Source organism: Cnephaeus nilssonii, assembly GCF_951640355.1.
Source record: "Cnephaeus nilssonii genome assembly, chromosome: 2".
Taxonomy (NCBI): Eukaryota; Metazoa; Chordata; class Mammalia; order Chiroptera; family Vespertilionidae; genus Cnephaeus; species Cnephaeus nilssonii.
Genome location: NC_137073.1, coordinates 23112936 through 23135862, shown reverse-complemented (window position 1 = coordinate 23135862; position 22927 = coordinate 23112936). Strand labels below are relative to the sequence as shown.

The window sequence follows — 22927 nt, the reverse complement described above, 5'->3', positions numbered from 1 at the left end:
CGAGCCCAAGGCCGGGAAAGCCTCCACCGGAGGCTTTTCCAGCCTTGGGCACCAGCAGGGAGCCTGCGATGGATCGCAGGCAACTGGGGGTCTGCTCCTGCGAGGGGGTCTGCTCCTGTGGTGGATTGCAGGGAGCTGGGGTCCCCTGCCCAATGGGCGGTGTCTGCGATCACAGGGAGCTGGAGGTCCCCTTCCCAGGCCTAAAGCTTTGGCCAGAGGCTTTAGGCCTGGGCAGGGCACAGCCGGTGATTGGTGTGAACTATAGAGGAAACACCTTTTCTGACTGCACATTGGCTAAGCTTCCTGTATGCCACTGGTAATGTTCTCAGTAACTTGGGTAATAAGAATCCAAAAAGGTGATCTAGGGTTTTTCCACCACACTTCTGGAGATAAAAACGAAGGTCCACTGCTGGAGAGCTAAGAAATGTCATATCCTACTCTAACCGGTTTGACTCAGTGGATAGAGTCTCGGCCTGCCCACAGCAGGGTCTGGGTTCGATTCTGATCAAGAGCATGTACCTAGGTTGCAGGCTCCTCCCTGGCCAGGGCCCAGATCAGGGCTCATGCAGGAGGCAACCAATCAAAGTATTCCTCTCACTTTGATGTTTCTCTCTGTCTTTCCCTTTCTCTTCCACATTCTCTAAAAGTCAATGGAAAGATATCCTTATGCGAGGAAGAAAGGAAGGAAGGAAGGAAGGAAGGAAGGAAGGAAGGAAGGAAGGAAGGAAGGAAGGAAGGAAGGGAGGAAGGGAGGAAGGAAGGGAAAGAAAGAAAGAAAGAAAGAAAGAAAGAAAGAAAGAAAGAAAGAAAGAAAGAAAGAAAGAAAGAAAGAAAGAAAGAAAGAAGGAAAGAAGGAAAGAAAGGAAAGAAAGGAAGAAAGGAAGAAAGGAAGGAAGAAAGAAAGGAAGAAAGAAAGGAAGGAAGGAAGGAAGGAAGGAAGGAAGGAAGGAAGAAAGAAAGAAAGAAAGAAAGAAAGAAAGAAAGAAAGAAAGAAAGAAAGAAAGAAAGAAAGAAGGAAAGAAAGAAAGAAAGAAAGAAGGAAAGAAAGACTGCGCAGCAGCAGGGTGATGGGGCTGGTGCCTTCCCCTGACCAGCCGGGTTGCCTCCCACAAAGGGAGGCCAGACTGCAGCTTAGGCCCGCTTCCCGTGGGGATCAGGCCTAAGCCATCAGTAGGACATCCCCTGAGGGCTCCCAGTATGTGAGAGGGGGCAGGTTGGGCTGAGGGACCCCCCACCCCCAGTACACAAATTTCATGCACCGGGCCCCTAGTTATTAAATAAAAGTAGAAGCTTAGGAATCACAATCATGAAGACCTGAGTAGAAATCCCAGCTCTGCCACACATTAGCTCTAAAACATGAAGGCATATATTTCATTCCTTTGAACCTTATTTTCTTCATCTGTAAAACAGGGACACTATCATTCACCATGCAGAGTCATTTCAGGAATAAAATGGCATAATGAACATGAAGAGTCTAACAAATCCCCTGGGTCACAGGAGCTGCTCGATATGAGTATCCAGCAAACTCTAAGAAAGCCCATCTGTGTTCAGCCCATTAATCAGAAAGAGCAGAAAACATCCAGGTGTCATTTCCAAGACTGATAGGCTAATCACATCTATCCTCCCACTGTGGACCAGGGCATTTGACTTTTTTTTTTTTAAGTTGTCTTACTTTTCTCTATAGTTTAAATTAGGATGTTTTGGGATACAAATAAAAGGCTGAACTCAAAATGGCTTAAAACCTTAGGAAATTTTTTATTTTGCATCACTTTAAGTCGAGAAGTAGGGCAGCTCCAGAGTTGGTGAATTCAGTAACTCGGTAACATTAGGAAAGATCCAGGAACTCCCCACCTCCCTGGGCTGCCTTCCTTGCTGTACTGGCTTTGTCCTCAGATCTGTTCCCAGCAAGGTGGCAAGATCATTGCCACAGCTCCAAGCATCACCGTCTCAGGCAACAACCCAAGGCCATATAATAAGCCTTCTTTTGTGTCTGTTTAAATAGCAAGAATCCATCTTAGAAGCCCCTCAGCAGACTTCTTCCTTTTCTTTGGTCAGAACTGTGTCTCATGCCTTTTCCTAAACCAACTACCGGCAGGATAATTCTGATGGCTGGGCTGCTCTGACCCAGATTCACTGCCCTGCGGCTAGCTTCCGATCCGAAGCTCGTGGCCACCCAGCATCTTTACAAAATCAGAGTTCCATGAGCAAGACAGAAGAGACAGAACTGCTGGGTGGGGAACAACCAGTGTCTGCTGTAATTATTCACACTAACTGGAAGGGGACGTTTAAACAAACTGCAGGATCAGACTCTGAAAATGCAGATCCCCTCTCACCATCACCAAACCAACCACTGTATGGACAAATCCAGTCACTCGTCCAAAAGTATGAGGAAACAGCTCGCACGCTGACAGGGCAGACTCTCACTACTGGGGCTTGAATCCTAAAGGTGACCTCATCCCAAGCTTCTCTGGGTCCTTCGCAACCAACTAGCTGGGCAATCTGCTCAAGGGATCTCCGTTTGGGATGGACGCTGCTTCCCTGGCCCACCAAACACTCGACAAGACAAAGCTGAGTTGATGGCCTATCTGCTTATAATCACGTCTGCCTTACCAACATTTAGTAAGTGAGGGATGTTTAGGACAAAACTCTCCAAGTCAGGAAGAGAAAGAAATCTGAATGCTAAGCCAAAAACAAAAACCAATAAAACAAAACACCTAGCAGACAACAAACCAGGAAATGGAAGATATCTGCAGGCACTGATGGAAATCATCACAAAACTGAAGGAAACTGCCTGCAAACCCTTTCCCAGGCTACAGTTTCTCTCCGAAGGAAAACGCGGTGCCTGATTTGTAGAACAGGAACTGGAGATGGTCACACACGAGGTGGCACATCTTTCAGCTACGGAAGGTTAGCCTGGATTAGACCAACTCTCTCACACACACACAGAGCAACTTAAAAAGCCAGACAACATTTTTTTTTATTAAAACAAAAGTGAAGGACTAGGAGGGAAGGGAAGTGCACAGACACGAGTCCTACCTTTAGAGCCTTATTTTGCCCTTGAGGCTTTTCCCTCTAGAGCTCCTCACACGCAGAGGGAAGCTGAGCTTTCAGTATTCCCACAGGGGCTAAGAGGAAAATTAGGGTTCGGGCATGTGAGGAGAAAGAGCACTGGCAATCACCTCAAGGATGCAGCTGTGCACTGGACTACATTGTGTCCCCAAAAAATTTATGTCCACCTGGAACCCCAGAATGTGACTTGATTTAAAAAAGACTCTTAGCAGATGTAATTAGTTAAAATGAGGTCCTACTGGAGTGGGGTGCGAACTAAATGCAATCTGACTGGTGTTCTTCTGAGGTGAGGGCAGGACACAGAGGACAGACACAGAGGAAAGGCCATGTGAAGACAGAGGCAGACACTGGAGTGATACAGCTACAAACGAAGAACACCAGGGACGGCTGGCGCCAAGGACTGCTGACAACCGCCAGAAGCTGGGAACACGTGCGGTCTCACAGCAGCCAGGAGGAGCCAACCCTGCTGACGCCTACACTCTGGACGCCTGGCCTCCAGAGCTGCGAGAGCATAAATTTCTCCCTGTTGTTTTAAGCCACCCAGGGTGTGGAAAGTTTGTATGGGAGCTCCAAACAACTGAAAAGCCCAAAGAACTGTATCCTAGAAATAAGGCAGAAGCAGAAATACAGGAGCCCTCACAAATGCGGAAGCCCAGGTGTGAACTGGCCCAATCCTTGACTGATTTAAACTGGTCTCCCTCTACTCTACCTGCCTGAGAAGGAACAGCAAATCCTCTCTGAAGAAAGATAACACCATCTCAAGCTTCAAAATCACTCTACAGTCCTTCATACCCAACATCTGTATTTGGTCGAAAATACCAGGCATCTACAAAGACAAGAATATATTCAAAATCCAGACAAAAACAAAAAATAAGGGATTTCTTGCCCTAACCGGTTTGGCTCAGTGGATAGAGCGTCGGCCTGTGGACTGAAAGGTCCTAGGTTCGATTCCGGTCAAGGGCATGTACCTTGGTTGCGGGCACATCCCCAGTAGGGAGTGTGCAGGAGGCAGCTGGTCGATGTTTCTCTCTCATCTATGTTTCTAACTCTCTATTCCTCTCCCTTCCTCTCTGTAAAAAAATCAATAAAATATATATTTTTTTAAAAATAATAAAATAAGGGATTTCTGGCTATAGCCAAGTGAGATTAACAAATCCCCTCCCAAAAAGCAACTTTAAAACTAGACAACGAAGACAAAAACAACTGTGGAAACTGACTTCAAAGACTTATATCTGAGAGATGTTTACACTCAAAAGCTACTGAATTTTAGATAGGAACAGTGAGAACAGTAACAAAAGTGCAACAATAAATGTCAACCAACACTCTTATCTCAAGTGTCAAAGGCAATCGGGGGAGATGGAGACCGTGGTGAACTAGAGCACTTTTGCCCAACCTACAGAGGGCAGGAGTATCAGGCTCCAATCAAAATCAGTAGCACATGTGGGCCCAGAGTCACAGATCTTCAAGTTTAAGAAAAGTCAGAAATTCATATTTCAACATAATATCTCATATTTTTTAAATGTTGGCAACTTTAAAAAAAAATTTTTTTTTACGTATACTGTACAGGGCACCAGTTTCCAAACTCAGTCCCGCACACACCTTAACCCCAGATGATCAAATGCAGTCATACCTCTGGCAGACTCAGCACTATCTACAGTACTGTGATTTTCAACAACATCATTTTAGTCAGTCATTACTTTTTTCAGCTTTTCTCTCTTCAAAAGGTAATGTTGCCCATTTGTAAACAGAGCTAATGCAATAGCCTTGTGGATTAATTCACCCTTATTTATTCTCTCCTGTCACTTTCAACCCAGTTAACTGAGCTAGAGTGGTCTGCAGAGGAGCAACAGTGGGCATCAGGCCCAATGCCAGAGGAGGGGGCAGCTGGGAAGAGCCAAGAATTTGACATCAATCTGACCTGGGTTGGAATCCTCAGCTCTGCCATTTACCAGCTGTGGGAACTTGGGCAGCTTATTAACTTATTTGAGCCTCATTGTCATCCTCTGAGAAATAAGGACACCGTCATCTACCCTGGAAAGTAATTGCCAAGTTCCCATCAAGCACCAGCTCCAGCAGCTCTGTACCAAGGCCTGGGCTTCGCAGGCACTTTCTCAGGGGGTCCCTACCACAACCTGCAAGGCAGTCTGTTATTAACCTCATTTTGCACATGAGGAAACAAAGCTTGGGGGGGAGGGGGTCCCAGAGACCTCACGTGTGACAAGTCACTGAGCAGAGATTTCAACTCTGTCGCCTGACTGTAGAGTCTGATATAAGCTGCTAAGTTACATAAAGGGCCTAGCCAGCAGCCAGCAGGGGCGAAGGAACAGAGCGATGCTCATTTCCACCAGATTTCATTTGCTTCACTCTGCCTGAAAGGTCATTCCAGTGGCTTTAACAGCCTCAAAAAGCCACTGATCTGATCTTTCCCAGCTCTTAGTTGAAAGCCCACGGCTCCCCTCTCTCGTGAGGCTTTTAATCACACGTTCAACAGCAGGAAAGAGGTTTTCATCAGCCAAGGACTATTCTGCACCGGTGAATGGTTCATTAACACTGCCGACAGTGACAGCAAAAGCCCCTGGCAGCCACTCAAGCGCTAACCCAGATTGGTCTTTCCCTGCTTCTAAGAGTCTAAGAGGCGGCCCAGCACATCCTCCTCAGAGGAAAACAGAGCCAGAGACCCGTTCATCCGCCTCTTTGGGATGTGGGTGCAGAAATCAAGCTTAAAATACAGGGAAGTGGCAAGAACATGTGCTGGAAATGCCTTGCAAATGTGTTGGGACCTCTCTGATTATCAGGACCAAGTAACAAAAAGACAAGAATTCTGGTCTGGATGGAATGGAAAGAGCCATTTTTCATGGCTAAAAGGTCAGGGAGCCTTAAGGGGGATGAGATGCAGGCAGAGGTTAAAAGGTAAAAGAGTGCTAAGGAAAGATGGCAATTGGTTAAACATTTATTAGGTTATGAATGGAAGCAATCTTCACATGAGATTCTCACTGAATCCTCCTGACAAGCCCCCGGATAGACGAGACGACCCTCCTTTACAAGTGAAAACAACTAGAGCTCTGAATGTTCCAGGGCCCTTCCAGACTTAGCCTCACAGTCTGCCTCCGAAGCCAAGGCTGCCTCTGCCATGGCCGGCAGCTGCCCCTGACTGGATGGAAGCAGAGCCAGAGCCTCGCCAGTGTCATTAAGGTAGCTCCCCCTCAGACAAGAACAATGGAAACGAGGGGACTGTGGGGAAAGCAATGTCCCTGAACAGCTTCTCAACCAGCCCAGAGCCCTCAGCCACCCCCATACAGGGGCCCAGGGAAGCATCTGGACATGAGACAACAGGACTGACATCTGAGGTGACAGTTAGCGGTGATGCTGACGTTTCTCTCAACCAGCCCCGCACTTCCACGACTTAATTTTAAAGGAGGAACCCAAGAGCAGAGGAGAAAAATCAACAGTGACAGGAATCCCTCTTGCAGCTTCCTCTGAGCCCAACGGGAACCACAATACTTTCTGAAGATGAGCAACCAGTGAGATGAATAGGAATGTCGGCCGAGAATTTCCACCAACAACTTCACCAAACACAGTGAGGTGGTTTTTAGCTATGAAAAGAGAAAAACTAGCCAAAAATGACACATTTTACACTAATATTATCACAGCAACAAGAAAGATTTGGGCCCTAACTGGTTTGGCTCAGTGGATAGAGCGTCGGCCTGCGGACTGAAAGGTCCCAGGTTCGATTCCGGTCAAGGGCATGTACCTTGGTTGCGGGCACATCCCCAGTGGGAGGTGTGCAGGAGGCAGCTGATGGATGTTTCTCTCTCATCGATGTTTCTGACTCTCTATCCCTCTCCCTTCCTCTCTGTAAAAAGTCAATAAAATATATTTTTTTTAAAAAGAAAAGAAAGATTTGGGAATTAAGGGTAACCACCACAAGCAGAGTCTAAAAGAACATGCTCTTTAAAATGGGGGGGGGGGGGGAACATAGGACGGTTTGGAGGGGTGTTGTTGTTTTTTATGTATGTTTGTTTTATTCATAATTTTGTCATGTTTTGGGATACCAAAAGTGATTCTAATGGTTGAATTTAACCTCATCTTCAATCCACTGACCCATTCATTCAATGACAATATTCAATGTCAAAAGGAACTTAAAACACACATGCACACAATTGCATAGTTTTCATAAAGTTCTATGTCATTCTTGGTGGGTATCACATTTAACAGTAAATACTTTTAAATAATGCCCAGGTGACTGCACGGCTGCAACATTTGTAACTGGATAGATAACCATAACCAATTCAACTAGAAACCAACTAACAAGTAACTGTCTAAATATTTTAAATCTTGTTTGGATCATCAGTATGGGATGGTTTTTATATGATGGGATCCCCTGTAAGGTTCAGGCCCAAAGCAAATCACTCTCCGCAGTGTCCTCATCTGTGCAGTGGAGAAAATAAAGGTGCCTACTACTCACAGGGCTGTTGTCAGAACTGAACAAGTTCATTTACACAGAAGACAGACAAAGTGCCAGGCTGGCACTAAATACCTGCAAGTGTTAGCAGTTATTATTATTAGCATTACCTCTGTCATTCAGACACACAGGCGCATGGCGCTTGGGAAATGCTCTGGCAACTTTAAAACAGATGGCAGCAGAACGTATACGCTCAGAGACCTGTGTGGTCCCTGTTGCTGTTATTGAAGACAGATTTAATTATGAAATATCATGCTATCCCCATGCATCATATTAAAACAGATTATTAATTTCCCAGCAACTGCCTCACCACACTGAAATAAACACTTCCGCTGCAGGCGTCCAAGCCCTTAAAGACTGCAACACGTGGCTCTAGGGATTCCGCACCAAGGATGACTTCACTTAAATTAAGGTGCCAGACACCACCATGACCGACAAGTCAGACCTCCTTACACGTGATTTCTGCACCACCCCGCCCTGCCCCACCCCACCCCCCATCAGTCCCACACAGTGACTGCCTTGCTTGCTATTAAATAAAAATAGAGAGAGGAAAGACAGCATCCTCTGGGCCACCACCTCAGGCCGAGCAGTACCCAGGCCGAGCAGTACCTGTTTCCGTTTTGCTGGAGAAGCCGGCTGCCTGTTTGATCGCAGCTGCTGTTAGTGCTAATCCGCGACTCCTCTTCAAGCCATGCTGCAGGACGGCCTCAAACTGGGCACACAGACAGGTCACCCTATGAGAGAACCAATGATTCATCAGTCCACCTGTGAAGGGAGAGAAACCACCAGAGTGGCCCCACATCGCCAGGGAGCCAGTAAGTCACCAGGTGTGAAGGAACCCATGAGACACCTGGATTTACAGGCAGGTAATTGCCTTGGGCCTCCCCACACACCTCTCCCCATGTCTGTTTATTTCACATAACTCAGGGAAGCCCACACAGTCTAACCATAATCATTAGACTGGTAGAAGCATAGTAACAATTCACAAGAAACAAGGGAACATGGAATTGGTGCCAGGCAGCAGGAGAGAGAAAAAAGCCAATTTAAAAGCAAAGCCATTTGGTGTGGGGAGGGGTGGGTGTTAATTGTATCCAATTTACACATTTCAACTCAAATTCATATCACAGATAGTTTAAGGAACACGGTTATCTTTTAAGAGATTGGATTCACCAGCCTGACAAATTGGAAACATTGTGTAATTTCATGGCCTGTTACATACAATAAAGAAATAATATGAATTCTGATTCTTGTTCTTTATTTTGTTGTAAGGTTACATTTGAAGTCAGATTCAGAGTTAGTGGAATTTTCAATTAAGTTACAATTACTCTGCTTGCTTTTCTACCAAAAAAAAAAAGTTATAATTACTGTGGATTTAACTGAATTCATTTCTCAATAACCAAAGAAATGGAAGATTCAGGAACATGTTTGCAAAGAGATGAGGTCACAGCAACTACACTCTATTCTTAACAATCCTCCCAGCACTCCTTGGCCCTCAGCCCAATTGGACTTCAGAGACCCTTCCATTCACTTGTGCAACAAACATTAAGAAACCCTGAACTTCTTTGTGCCAGGCACTATTCTAGGCTCTGATGATACACAAGTGAGACACACAAGGTCTCTGCCTCACCACGTTTGCACAGTTCTAACAGGGAAGACCCATAAACAAGTAGGCTAACCCAACCATTTTGGTTGATGAGAACTTTTAAGAAAATAAAACAGGATGAGGTGGTAAATGGAGAGAGGGCAGGAACCAGCTTAAATTATGTGGCCTGGATGGAGGTAACCTTGGAGTTAAAACCTGGATATGGCAAGAGGCAGCAGGCTGGGCAGAGGGGCCCAGTGCAAAGGCCCTGAGGCCACCACATCCTTTCCAACCTTGCCTAACTGCAGGCATTTCCTGCTCCACCTACCCCCACACCTGTAATAATAACACTCCAAGGGTTTATAGTTCTGTGGGTGGTAAAATATTTTCATACCATGGATTCATTAGCTCCTCTCATCAACATTATGATATAGATATTATTATCTCCATTTTATACATAAAGAAACTGAGGCTTAAAGACATTTAAGAGATAGCATACATAAAGTACGTAATTAGCAGCACCATCTGTACTTCAGCCCTCCCCACCCCCATGCTGATCCCAACTAGTTTCTGCTACACCCCATAGCACCAAGACAAACATGCTTTATTCCTATGACAAAAGTCCTCTCCCTTATAAACCCAACCTTTACTCAGGTCATCTGTCTACACCAGAAAACCCTAGCACAGATTCAGCAAATACCAACATTTTCTCTCAATTCTGTGCCTGTGACACACATCACTAATCCACCCCAGCATTCTGGGCTACTAGTGCCAATGATCAAAGCTGACTACTGTGGTAAATGTGCCAAAATGACTTCTCCCCTAGGGAGATCTTAATTGACCTGGATTTGAGTTACAAATCCAGGTCAATTAAGACTAGTGAATCAAGGAGAACACACATGTCCAACCTCATGAATCTACAGTCCTTTAGCTTGTGGTGAGCACACTATAGGTGCTGATTTATAACCATGTCATCTTAAGGTTTTTCATTTCTTCTCACCTTTTTTTTTAATCCTCACTAGAAAATATTTTTCCCATTGATTTTCAGATAGAGTGAAAGGGAGGAAGGGGGAAGGAGAGAGAGAGAGAGAGAGAGAGAGAGAGAGAGAGAGAGAGAGAGAGAGAGATATCAACTGGTTGCCTCCCACATGCGCCCCAACTGGTCAGATCGAAACACAACCAAGGTATGTGCCCTTGACTAGGAAATTGAACCTGCAACCCTTCCGTGGGCCAATGCTCCAACCACGGAGTAAACTGGCCAGGGCTTCTTCTCATCTTTATTCAGTTACATGGTGATTCCTCACAATGAAAGGGGCACCCACTTTGTGGAGCACTCTCTTCTCATCTTAGGCTCTCCTATTTCCAAGAACGTTCTCTGGCATGACTGTGGGGGCTTGGCTGCCTTCATGGCATTTATTATACAGACATTAATGAATTGGGGCATGTTTTTTAATTAAGTGGGGTACTTTAATCAACCTCATCTCTTTGCAAACATGTTCCTGAATGTTTTAATATTTTCAAAAAGCACCAAGCAAGGAAATCACTTTAAGTTTTTAGGGCATACAGCTGTTTCCCAGAGGAATGGATAAATAAAAGATAGTGTATCAATACAATGGAATACTATTGGCGATAAAAGGAATAAAGTACTGACACATGCCACAACATGGATGAACCTTGAACATATTATGCTAAGGGAAAGAAGTCAGAAGCACACATCGCATGATTCCACGAAAGGTTGAGGAAAGGTAAATATATAGAAACTGAGTCCATTAGTAATTGCCCATGGCTAGGAGTGAAATCAAGGATAAACTGGCACCAGGGAACTTTGGGGATAATGAGAATGTTGTTCTAAAACTGGATTGTGGCGATGGTTACACAATTCTATAAGTTTACGATTTTAAAAAGTCACTGCATCATACACTTACAAAGTGCAGATTTTTATGGTATGCGAATTAGACTTCAATAAAGTTGTTTAAAAAAAGAAACTCCCCTCAAGGTCTCAGTAAAGGTTTGATGAGGAGTGAAGGAATTAACAAACGAAAAACAAAATAACGTCCTCCTGCTGAATGTAAAAGTATCCACCAGCACAGCTGGACACGGCAAAAGCTTAACTAGTTCACTGATAAAATTCTGCAAGCACTGGTTTTCCTGAGCATTGTCCTATATTTCAAGACTACTTAGCCTGCCACATTAGTCTGTAATGAGATTCCGGAGAATATTGTGCTTTTTATTATGGCAATCTGTGCTTTTTTTTAGAACAGACAGGATCAGTAATAAATGCTGCATTTGTACAAACTGAATCACAATAATCTTGTGACAGAAGGGTATATTTCAAATTAATCCTTTTCCTACGTTACAGCTTTATTGGAACCTTTTGGGAAAAACTAAGTATAAGCATGAAAATGGACTATATTACCCACAAGCGGAAGCTCCAATGTCACCTGGAATGGAGTCGCTTGGACCCATGAAAATCAGTTAATTAATCGCATTAGCCACATCTCAGATTTAAGACAGTACAATTATCAACTAGCCTTGCTAAAGCAAGGCCGTTACATGATGATCATTTGAAATGGGCCATGCCCTACATTTATGTTATATAAATTAAGTTTCAAAACGGTTCACACCCTTTAAACCATGAATTTTACTGGCAGAAATCAATCCTCGGCTATAGTCTACAAGTCAGACAAATATTTAAGATAAACAATGCAACAGCACTAGCCAGTTTGGCTCAGTGGATAGAGCACTGGTCTGCAGACTGAAGGGTCCCAGGTTCGATTCCAGACAGGGGCACATGCCCAGGTTGCGGGCTCGATCCCCAGTGGGGGGTGTGCAGAAGGTAGCTGATCAATGATTCTCTCTCATCGATGTTTCTGTCTCTCTCCCTCTCCTTTCCTCTCTGAAATAAATAAAAATATATATTTTAAAATAATAATAAAAATTTAAAAAATAATAAAAGAGAGAAGTTTAAAAAAAATTCTGAAAGGCTCTGGCCAGTGTGGCTCAGCTAGTTCAGCATCCTCCTGTGCATCGAAAGGTCACTTGTTCGATTCCTGGTCAGGGCACATGCCCAGGTTTCAGGTTTGGTCCGGGTGCATACGGAGGGCAACCGACGAATGTTTCTCTCTCATCTCTCTCCATCTCTTTCCCCCCCCACCCCCCCGCTTCCCTCTCCCTTTAAAAATCAATAAAAACATTTATTTAAAAAGTGCTGTACAACCATTACCTCTAACTAGCTCCAAAATGTTGTGGGTGTATGTGAAAAAATTAAGAGCTACTTGGTAAAAGAATTACTGGTGATATCTTTCTTACCTCTATGCCTTTTTGAAATTAGCACTTTTTTTCTAAAACAAATATTTTTAAAGAATCTACAACTCAAGAACCAGAAATACTGCTACCTTGAGCTACAGATAAAGAATGAAGAATTATGGTTTAAAAGTTATGGTGAGGAAAAATCATGCAACTATTTAAAATGTTTAGAGAGAATTTGAAATAGCAATTTTTTAAAGCTTGGATTATAATGATACATAAAAAATAACAGATCTATAAAAAGTTATAAAAATGTTTCTAACTCATGAATAAAAAACATTACAATTCAAAAAACTATAGCATTAAAAATTGACATTTTCATGTAGACAAAGTGGGAGAGGAGAATTACATTTACAATATTACAAAATTAAAATAAATCATATTTTTAACATGAAAGATACAAGTCCTATATGAAGAAAACCATAATATGTTCTTAAAAAAGTATAAAGATCAAAATAAATAGAAATGCCACTTTTGTGAATGGAAAAATTAAAATTAAAATATCAATTATTCCCAAATTAATGTATAAATTTAATACAATTCCAACAATAATCACAAGAAAGCCTTGACAGTGTGGCTTTAGTACAAGGATAAACAAATTGATGGAGCAGTACAGAGACTCCCAAATATCCAAATAAATATGAAAATATGTTATATATAATAATGGTAGCACCTCAATTCTAATGGGCAAGAGTGGGCTATTTAATCAGTGGCACTGACACCAGTAGCTATAGGGCTGAAAGAAAATAAGAGTAAACTTCTATCTCAAAGCACAGACAGAACTAAATTCCAGGCAGATCTGCATCAAAAAAATAATAAAGTGTTAAAATAATAGAGAAAAATACAAAAAAATCTCAGGACAGGATACTCTAAAACCAAATTTTTAAAGGTTCATAGAAATAATTGCATAAAATTTTTAAATTTCTACATAGCAAAATATATCACAAATATGACCTAGGCCAGGGGTCCTCAAACTTTTTAAACAGGGGGCCAGTTCACTGTCCCTCAGACCGTTGGAGGGCCAGACTGTAGTTTAAAAAAAACTATGAACAAATTCCCATGCACACTGCACATATCTTATTTTGAAGTAAAAAAACAAAACGGCAAAAACCCCACATGTGGCCTGCGGGCCGTAGTTTGAGGATGCCTGACTTAGGCAGAATGACTCAGTAGATAGAGTGTCAGCTCAGAGACTGAAGGGTCTCAGGTTCAATTCCCAGACAAGGGCCCATATATCAGTTGCAGGCTCAATCCCCAGCCCTGGTCAGGGTGTGTGTAGGACGCAACCAATCGATGTCTCTCACATCAATGTTTCTCTCTCTCCCTCTCTCCCCTTCTCTTCCCCTCTCTCCCCTTCTCTTCCACTCTCTCTAAAAATCAATTGAAAATATCCTAGGGTGAGGATTAACAAACAAACAAATAAAAAGATATTACAAATATAGTAAAACAATAAATGACAGACGGAGAAAACATTTACAGCACGTATAACTGGAAAAGAATTAATAGTTATAGTACATGAAGGGCTTTCTACAAATGGTTAAGAAAAAAGACAAGAAACTCAAAAAATAAAATAAATTAAGGAAGATTAACAAACCACAAAAGAAGGAAATGTAGTTGGCCAATAAACATATGAAAAGATATTCAACCTTACTAATGGCCAAGAAAGTACCACAATACTAAGAAAGCAATTTAGGACAATCATTTTTAAAACTACAGATCTAGCCCTGGCCAGCATTGCTCAGTGGTTAGAGTGTCAAACAGAGAGTAGTGGGTTCGATTCCTGGTCAAGGACACGTACCTGGGTTGCCGGACTGATCCCTGCCCCTGATTGGGGTGCATGTGGGAGGCAACCAATCGATGAGTCTCTGTCACAATGATGTTTCTTTCTCTTTCTCTCTTTCTCTCTCTCTCTCTCTCTCTCTCTCTCTCTCTCTCTCTCCCTCCCTCCTTCCAGCCCCACTTCCTTGTACTCTCTCTAAAAATCAATGGAAAAAAATATCCTCAGGTGAGGATTAAAAGGAGGGAAAGAACTTTTTTTAAAAGATAATGAAATTCATTAGCAATCAAGGAAATGCAAATTAAAATAACAGTGAGCCACAACTTTTTACCCATCAGACTAAAAAACCTTCAAAACAACACTCAAAACTATTCTTAGCTAGAAAGAAAAAGGGTAGTCTCCTGCACTCCTGGTAGAAATTTTTAGAAAAATACCTGACCACAACTACTAAAAATAAACACATATTTTCTTTGACAAAGCAATCCAACATCCTGGAAATGTAAGCTAAAGAAATAAAATCCTCAAAATATAAGAAAAGATGCTCAAGGATATCTATTGTTTCATTGTCTATAGTAGTAAAAATTGGACACAAAGTATTACTACATAGGCAACTGTTTGTACATCTGCATTGTATAATATAATGCAGCCTTTTAAAAATAATTATTAGAACTGTAACTTAGAAAGATTTGGACAGGGTAATGCTAAGGGAGATAATACAGATGCAGAACATTTATATACATAATTCAAGTTTTATAAAACACTGGCAATAAAACTTGTGTGTGTGTATATACATGTATATTTCATTTTTAAGAAACTATAAAAACATGGGGGAGGGGGGCATAAAACAAATAATTCCTCATCATTAACTTCAGTTACCCAAAGGGAGGAAGAAGAACATATGGTAGTGAATAAAAAGACCAAAAAAAAAGTAGACAAAAAAATAAACTTGATAATAGTGAAAATTCGCAAGGCAGTAATTTTCAAGATACTGTAAGTGTAAAGGTTAGAGGACGGCCAACAGACATGTAAAAAGAAATCAAATGAATGTTCTACTGGTAAATCAAAGGGGAAAGAGCATAGAGAAAAGCAAGAGTCCTAGATGCAGGAGTGAATAAATGGGAAATGAGGACACATAAAAGTGACACTAAGTCATTGGCCAATATCTCCAAGTTTGACTGGAGTCCATAGCCTAGGACAGTGGTCGGAAAATTCATTAGTCAACAGAGCCAAATATCAACAGTACAACGACTGAAATTTCTTTTGAGAGCCAAATTTTTTCAACTTAAACTTCTAACGCCACTTCTTCAAAATAGACTCGCCCAGGCCGTGGTATTTTGTGGAAGAGCCACACTCAAGGGGCCAAAGAACCGCATGTGGCTCACAAGCCACAGTTTGTCGACCACGGGCCTAGGAGAAAAAACCTCCACACCAAAAGCTTGCTTTAAAAAAAAAGTTCAAAACAACACACATTTGTCCTGATTTCTGGCCACATCCAGCACCACTAGGTCTTATCAAGGCTCAGTCCTAAGGCTTCTCAGCCCTGTGTCTTCCCCCAATACAACCACTTCCACTGCACAGCCACCTCTTGCTGCTCTCCTAGACCCATCTCACTCCTCTCAACCCCCTGGCATCCTCAACAGAAGCTAGCCTCCTGAAATGTAAAGTCATGTCCTTATCTATCTTTGTTTCTTACTTACTCACACCACACTTTGCTATGTGTATACAGTACATGACATGATTTTAGGGGGAACAGAGGTGAACAATTTTTATGTTAATCATTTCAATGTGTAAAGATAAAACTGTAACCAGCCATCAATCTTTGAAGTCACTGATGGTATTATAACAAAACCAGAGTAGACAAGTCCTTGAAATTCCACCTCCAGCCAATCTCTGGCTCAGATAGTATACAGGTATGGCAAAAATTGTGAAAATAGTATACAAATAGCCATAATTTAAGAAATTAATACTCCGCCCTGGCTGGGTGACTCAGTTGGTCAGACTGAGAGACTGGGAGTTTGATTCTGGTCAGGGCACATACCTAGGTAATGGTTTTGATCCCTGTGAGGCAATCAATTAATTGTTTCTCTCTCTCTCTCTCTCTCTCTCTCTCTCTCTCTCTCTCTCTCTCTCTCTCTCTCTCTCATCCCCCTCCCTCCCTCCCTAAGAAAAAAAATCAATAAAACATATCCTCGAGGATTTTTTTTTTTAAATAAAGAACATCCTAATGAATGAAGTTCAAAACTTCCCCATGACAGCAAGAGAAGAATCTAGTAATGACTTTCCAGCCAATCCCTCAACATACAGGGCACATCATCTATGATACCGCCAATTTCTTGCACATCCCTATACCTTCGCATTTGCTATTCCTGCTGCCTGGAATGCCCGTTCTGCCCATGTGACCACTAAGGACCCTGATCACACCTCTCACGTCTGGACTATGGAATTATTACTACAGGCCACCATGACTACCCACAATTTACATGTCTATTTCCCTGACTCAATTTTGAGTTCCTTGAAGACAGCAACCATCTCATCCAGTTTGCATCCCCAACAGCAGCATAGTGATCTATAAGTAAATATCTGTTGAATGGAAGAGCTAATGAGCAATCATTCTAGCCGTCGGTTTCCAAATCAGCCAAAACACTGGTATGTCTAGACACAGAGAGGAAACATATTGAGTTTATTAAGTTCTTACTGGGTGTGCCAAGTAAACATTATTACATCTAATTCTCACTACAACCCCAGGAAGTAGGCAACATGATCATTATCTGATTTTCCAGACGGTGCAACAGAGGTCTAGAGAAGTAAGTCCCAAATTACACAGCTGGTAATGGTGGTTTGTGGCCATGTGGGCAATAGACAAGTATGTCTGATACCAAAGCTCATTCTTCATGCTCACGCCTCTCTTCACTATCAGGATGGTGCTGACAGCGCTTACATATTGTTTTCAATGGGCCAAGCACTGCTCTCAACAACTATCAATATAAACAATATAAATACTTATTAAAATTCAGGCCTGGAAATGTGCTCAGACTTGCTAAATGCCCTAGAGCCGTGGTCGGCAAACTGCGGCTCGCGAGCCACATGCGGCTCTTTGGCCCCTTGAGTGTGGCTCTTCCACAAAATACCACGGCCTGGGCGAGTCTATTTTGAAGATGTGGCGTTAGAAGAAGTTTAAAAAATTTGGCTCTCAAAAGAAATTTCAATCGTCGTACTGTTGACATTTGGCTCTGTTGACTAATGAGTTTGCCGACCACTGCCCTAGAGTTACCTAATTGCTAAAAATACTCTTTTTCCTAAAAAGGAAAATCAATTCGTTTGATCAATATAGTAAAATAAAAGAAAATGCAGTGTAGAATCATCTACTACAGAGCCTCGAAGTGGAAATAAAGTACTCAGGGTGGGGAATAAAGAATCTAATCAATGAACCTCAGAATTTTCCGCCAGGCGGAGAAGAATCAGAACATCTAGTCAACACCTCACACTAATAAGAGGCTGGTAAGAAAGTTGTGGCAACTGAAGATAAAAATCACATGATGAAGATCCAGAGACATTTATCAGAGGCAAAGGAATGCCTGGAAAAGCCATCTGGTTTCATAAGTGTCCCGAGGAATACACTGAGCTAAGAATGACATCAGGGAACAGCAAAGGGCAGCTGATTTCCTTCTAAAAAGTTCAAAAATGTTCCTAATTCCTCAACAGGTACAGAAAAATCACCAAAACAATCCCTCTTCCCTGGCAGGCTTGTAGAGGAGAAAAAATGATCTTCTCTGATTTCTTCTGACAGTCAAATGAAAGGGTCGCAAAAACTTACAATTTCTAAATGTTCTGAGATGCATCCCTAAGCCATAATGGCAAAGAGACCCAGTGTGCAGAGAATATTTATTTGCCAAGTGTCAAGACTTAAAACTCTGATGACTATAACAATAGCTGGAACTTACTAGCTGCCAGGCCCTGTTCCAACGTGAACTAACTCAGAGCAGCTCTATGAAGTAAATGTTAGTACTGCTATCCCTGCTTACGGATGAGGACACTGAGGAACAAGAAGGCCGGAAACTTGCCCACGGTCCTACACGAGCCAGGACGGCAATGCCAGGATTCAAAGTCTAAATTCCGAAGTCCACGCTCATTCTTCTGCCCTGTAGTTTGGGTTGCTATTTATAATTCCAAAGGAAAACTTCCAGATCACATTCTGTAATTCCATGTGGGAGGAAGATGCTTCTGTGGAACTATAACGTACCTAGTCTTTGAGGAAACCCAGGGCCTGCTGAGTTCTTGGGCCATTATATCAAGAGATATGCTACAGCCTCTCCACAGGCCAAGGCTGACTGACAGAATGTGAGTAATTTTAATGAAGCACAAGAATGGGCCTTTGTTCTGAGGGGAAAACAGAGCAGAAAACAATGCCAACAGAAAAGGACGAAGAGAGCGCTCACTTCGGCAGCACATACACTAAAATTGGAACGATACAGAGAAGATTAGCATGGCCCCTGCACAAGGATGACACCAAACTTGTGAAGCGTTCCATATTTAAAAAAGGAAAGGTAAGGAAAGGAAGAGGAAGAGGAAGAGGAAGAGGAAGAGGAAGAGGAAAAAGGACAGGGAAGGGAAGGGGAAGAGGAAAGGGAAGGGGAAGGGGAAGGGAAGGGCGAAGAGAAACATGCATCATGGAGCCCAGCGTCTGCTGCCACTTCCTCTGAGGCTCTGAGGTTTCTAAGGACAAAATCTGATAGGAAAAAGCTAGCCCTGCCTGTCATTCCCCTTCATGCAAATGTTGTTTCACACTCAGGTGAGGGAGTAATCTGCAAGATCAAACAAATCTTTCTCCCACATGGGCCTGCACACTCACACTCACACTCACTCACACTTGGCGTTTTGGTTTTAGCAGCTAAATTCTGTGCATCATGTGGGCCCAAAAACCAAACATCAGCTTCAGTCCTACCAGCACTCTTCCCAAACTCCAGTCACAAACACCTTGCCACTTTCGTCACATCTGAGGATATGTATTAGTTACTTGTCTTGAATTTGACTCACTTTTTTCACATAAACCTGTGTTACAAGGAAAACTCTACTGCTACTGCAAATAGAAAGCCTGCATGATGGGCTCTAGAGAGCCCTAAAGGGAGCCTGAGCCTGGAACCCACACACTCTGCTGGAAGAGAAAGGGCTGTTAGAGATTATTATTCTGAACTGTATGATGCTGTTATTTTTATAGGTCAAACACAATCAAATATTGGCAATTTCATCTAATTCAACTTAATATTATCAACACCAAACCAAGTCTTTCCCCCAATATCAGTAAGACAAAGAGAATTTAAAGGAAAATACTAGTAACTGAGCCACTAGGCAATTGAAAGGAATTTAATGCAGTGACTTTTAACACTTAAAGTACTTGCTAGAAACTCTGCTAGAAAAACAAAAGGGGATGTAGTGTCAGTGAGCAAGGACCACAATGGGAACATGAAGTCCCGTTCTACTACCATGCGACCCACCGAACCAAGGCATGTGCCCAGGAAATGGCAAATAAATGCTGCACCAGTGACCAGCCTCCAAACTTGTATGCCTGTGAAAGTCGGAAATGTATCCCCCTCTTGTTCTCCTGGGGTTCTTTTGAGGATCAAATGAGACTGATGACATAGACATCAGCATTTTTAAACTAGACAAAGCTGTCACAGAAAGATTATCATCCCGATAGAGCAGCAACAGGGGGCAACTGCTGGGCATGTTGGCCACCCTGTATTTATCCACCTTCCTAACAGCACCCGGATGTCATTTTGAAGATTAATTTCTTCTTCCCTGGATACTATCTTGATGGGATGGTGAACCCAAGTAGACATCTTTGCACTACACAAGCCATCGGGGTCCCAAGAAACTCCTTCAGCCGGATCCTTCTGCCAGTGACCAGGAGGTGGCCAAGTGACGTGAGACTGAGCGATCAGGTGCTTCCTTCCTGGAATGCCAACCTTGAGCAGGAGGAGAGAGTCGGAAAACAGCTGGTGTTCACTTCAGCAACGATGGCCTTAATTGGATCACCATTCCTTCTAGGAGACCATTTCTGGACTCTTATTTCCAGCTTCTAGCCTTCCACAGCTGCCTGACTCCTTCCTGTTCCCAAACCTGGCCTGCCAACAATTCCCTAAGGTCATAATATCCACAACAGGAACAGATTTCTGTTGCTTTTTACCACTGAGCCCTGGCAGACATTCTTTCAAAGGTTCCTACTGCTGTCCATCTGACCAGCTGCGCTCTCTAGCTGCAATCACAAGCCAACACCTCACATCCTGCCTAAAACTTTTCCTAAGGCAGTAAATGTGAAATGCATTCAAAGATAACACTTGGCCTTTCATGGAAAGCCTCTTCCAGTTACTTTTATCTTCTTAGTGGACACACATGCTTAGATTCCTGGAGGACATGATGTGGGAAGAGACATGTAAACAAGTTCCATTTTCCAGAGACTGAGAACTCTGCCCAGAGTTACACGGAAAGAAATCCATCTTCAATTGTTCCTTTGCCAGCAAAAAAGAACAGTAACAAAGCTTGCTAATTCACTTTTGCCCTTCCACCTATTTGCAGTCTACTACCTGCATGGGTAGGGGTCACAAGCTGAGTAACATCTATCCCAGCCAGACTTCACTCCCTGAGGGGCAAGGGCCTCCTTATCTATATATATAAAAGGCTAATATGCAAAGTGTCCCCTCAGGAGTTCGACCAGGAGACCGGAGTTTGATCGCTGCTATGACATGTGCTGACCACCAGAAGGCGGCACGGAACGAAGGAAGGCCCTGGCCTACAGCTGGCAGCCAGGGAAGGGAGACCCCAGCCGGCAGCCAGAAGACCCCAGTAGGCCCTGATCGCCGGCCATACCTAGGGACCCTACTGTGCACGAATTTCATGCACTGGGCCTTTGGTATGGAATAAAACTAACACTCCTACATGTCTGGCATTTTACACACAGCATGTAACTTAATCCTCACAACTGACTAGGTAGATATCGATGTTTGGGTTTTCCCCAAAACACCAAGCAATTCTCCAACATCGCTGGGTGTCCTACAATTCAACTCAATTCTGACACATCTACCTGGAGACAGTGTCAGATCCCATGGGTTAAGGCCTCAGTCCTACAAGACTGCACCAGCCTCTGACTTCAGGTGACAGACGCAACTCCAGGTTATTCCGTGTGCTTCTGACTGACCAGCTATGTACCTCAGAGGTTCCCATGAGCCCGTCCTTGGGTTTGATTAATTTGCTAGAGGGCCTCTCGGAACTCGGAGAAACATCTTACTTACTAGATCACCAGTTTATTAGGAAAGGACAGAACTCAGGAGCAGCCTGATGGAAGAAGCACACAGGGTGAAGTGTGTGGGAAGGGCGTGGAGCTACCAGCTCTCTCAGAGAGGGCCCCTCTCCCCGCACTCAAGTGTTCCCCACCCAGAGCTCTCGGAACCCTGTCCTTGGGCTTTCACGGAGGCTTCGGGACACAGGCATAAATGATTGAATCACTAGCCATTGGCAACTGAACTCAATCTCCAGTCCCTCTCCCCTCCCCAGAGGTGGGTGTGGGACTGAAGTTCCAACCCTCTAATCATATGGTTCTCCTGGAAACCAGTCCCTAACCTTTGGTGCTTTCCAAAAGTCACTATGGTGAATAATAAGACACCTTTATGGATATCATCACTTTGAAAATCCCAGGGGTTTTAGGAGCTCAGTACCAGAAATGGGGACAAAGAACAAATGTCTATCTTTCTTATAAATCACAGTATCACAGTAGACCTAATTCTTGGCTCAGGGAGGTTAAGGCAAGGGACACAGCTGAAAAGAGGAGGAGCCGGGATTCAAAGCCAGGCCTTGAGAGCCCATGCACTCTCGTGCCAGCCTGCCAGGGCACACTAACAGCCCGCTGGGAGCACTGAAGCAATACCTCAGTCTAATGATCTAATGCCACAAACGTACACTGAGAACCTAATGCATGACAGGCATAAAATGTTTGTGCAAAACGCTGAGAAGTAAAAAAAAAAAAAAAAATGGAGAAGCTGCCCTCTTCCCTCAAAGCTTGTGGTGGCATAGTTATTTAAACACTTGACTATGGTGCGATGCAATGTACACACTCAACCAGACCACGCATCTTCACTGAGCACCTTCTAGATGTTTCTAGGGACTGCGACTACGTCAGTGAACAAGACAGCATAATAACATCATGCCCACACAGAGCTGACGTTACGGTACGGGACTAGAAGAGCACATCGTGCGGTGCGAGTTGGTGATAAGTGTTATGGGGGAAAACAAAGAGGGACAGATTTATAAGGGACAGGGTACCATCTTAAATATGCACTAGTTTCAAATGGTCCCCACGGCTCTATTAGGATGCCGTGGGACAAAGTGTCACAGAGAACAAGGGTGTGAGAGGACAGAGAAGTGGGAGCGGGGTGGGTCGGGGTAAGAGGGTGCGGGATGTGGAAAGCCTCCAGGATGAGATGAGCGCTGAGCAAGGCGTCCCCTTCCCTTTGCTTCCTTTGCAGGATCGTGCCTCCCGACTCTCCACGCGGCAGGGCTGAGTCAGCGCTGCTGACTTCACACAGCCTTTCCAGCAAATGCCTGTCTCTCCTCATTGCCCAAACCTTTGTGTCACCTCCCAATGTTACAAATTTATGTGATTATGTCAGCCTTTCCTGGGTCATGAAGGTCAATGGCAACTTTTAGGAATTTATTTAAATTATAAAAGAAACACAATCAC

General features: G+C 43.4%; 1 protein-coding gene across 6 annotated transcripts in view; it reads right to left on the bottom strand.

Moving 5' to 3' along the window:
• Nucleotides 1–22927, bottom strand: part of SNX29 (sorting nexin 29) — a gene marked incomplete at its 3' end in the record, with an annotated part of 449820 nt that overhangs the window by 397423 nt on the left and 29470 nt on the right. For 5 of the 6 annotated variants that reach the window (XM_079795284.1, XM_079795286.1, XM_079795288.1 and 2 more), the window contains one exon: nucleotides 8141–8265. In XM_079795284.1, the coding sequence (XP_079651410.1) occupies nucleotides 8141–8265 (125 nt within the window). Of the gene's footprint in view, nucleotides 1–8140; nucleotides 8266–22927 lie in introns of those variants that run through there. The other variant, XM_079795287.1, reaches the window with a different exon arrangement.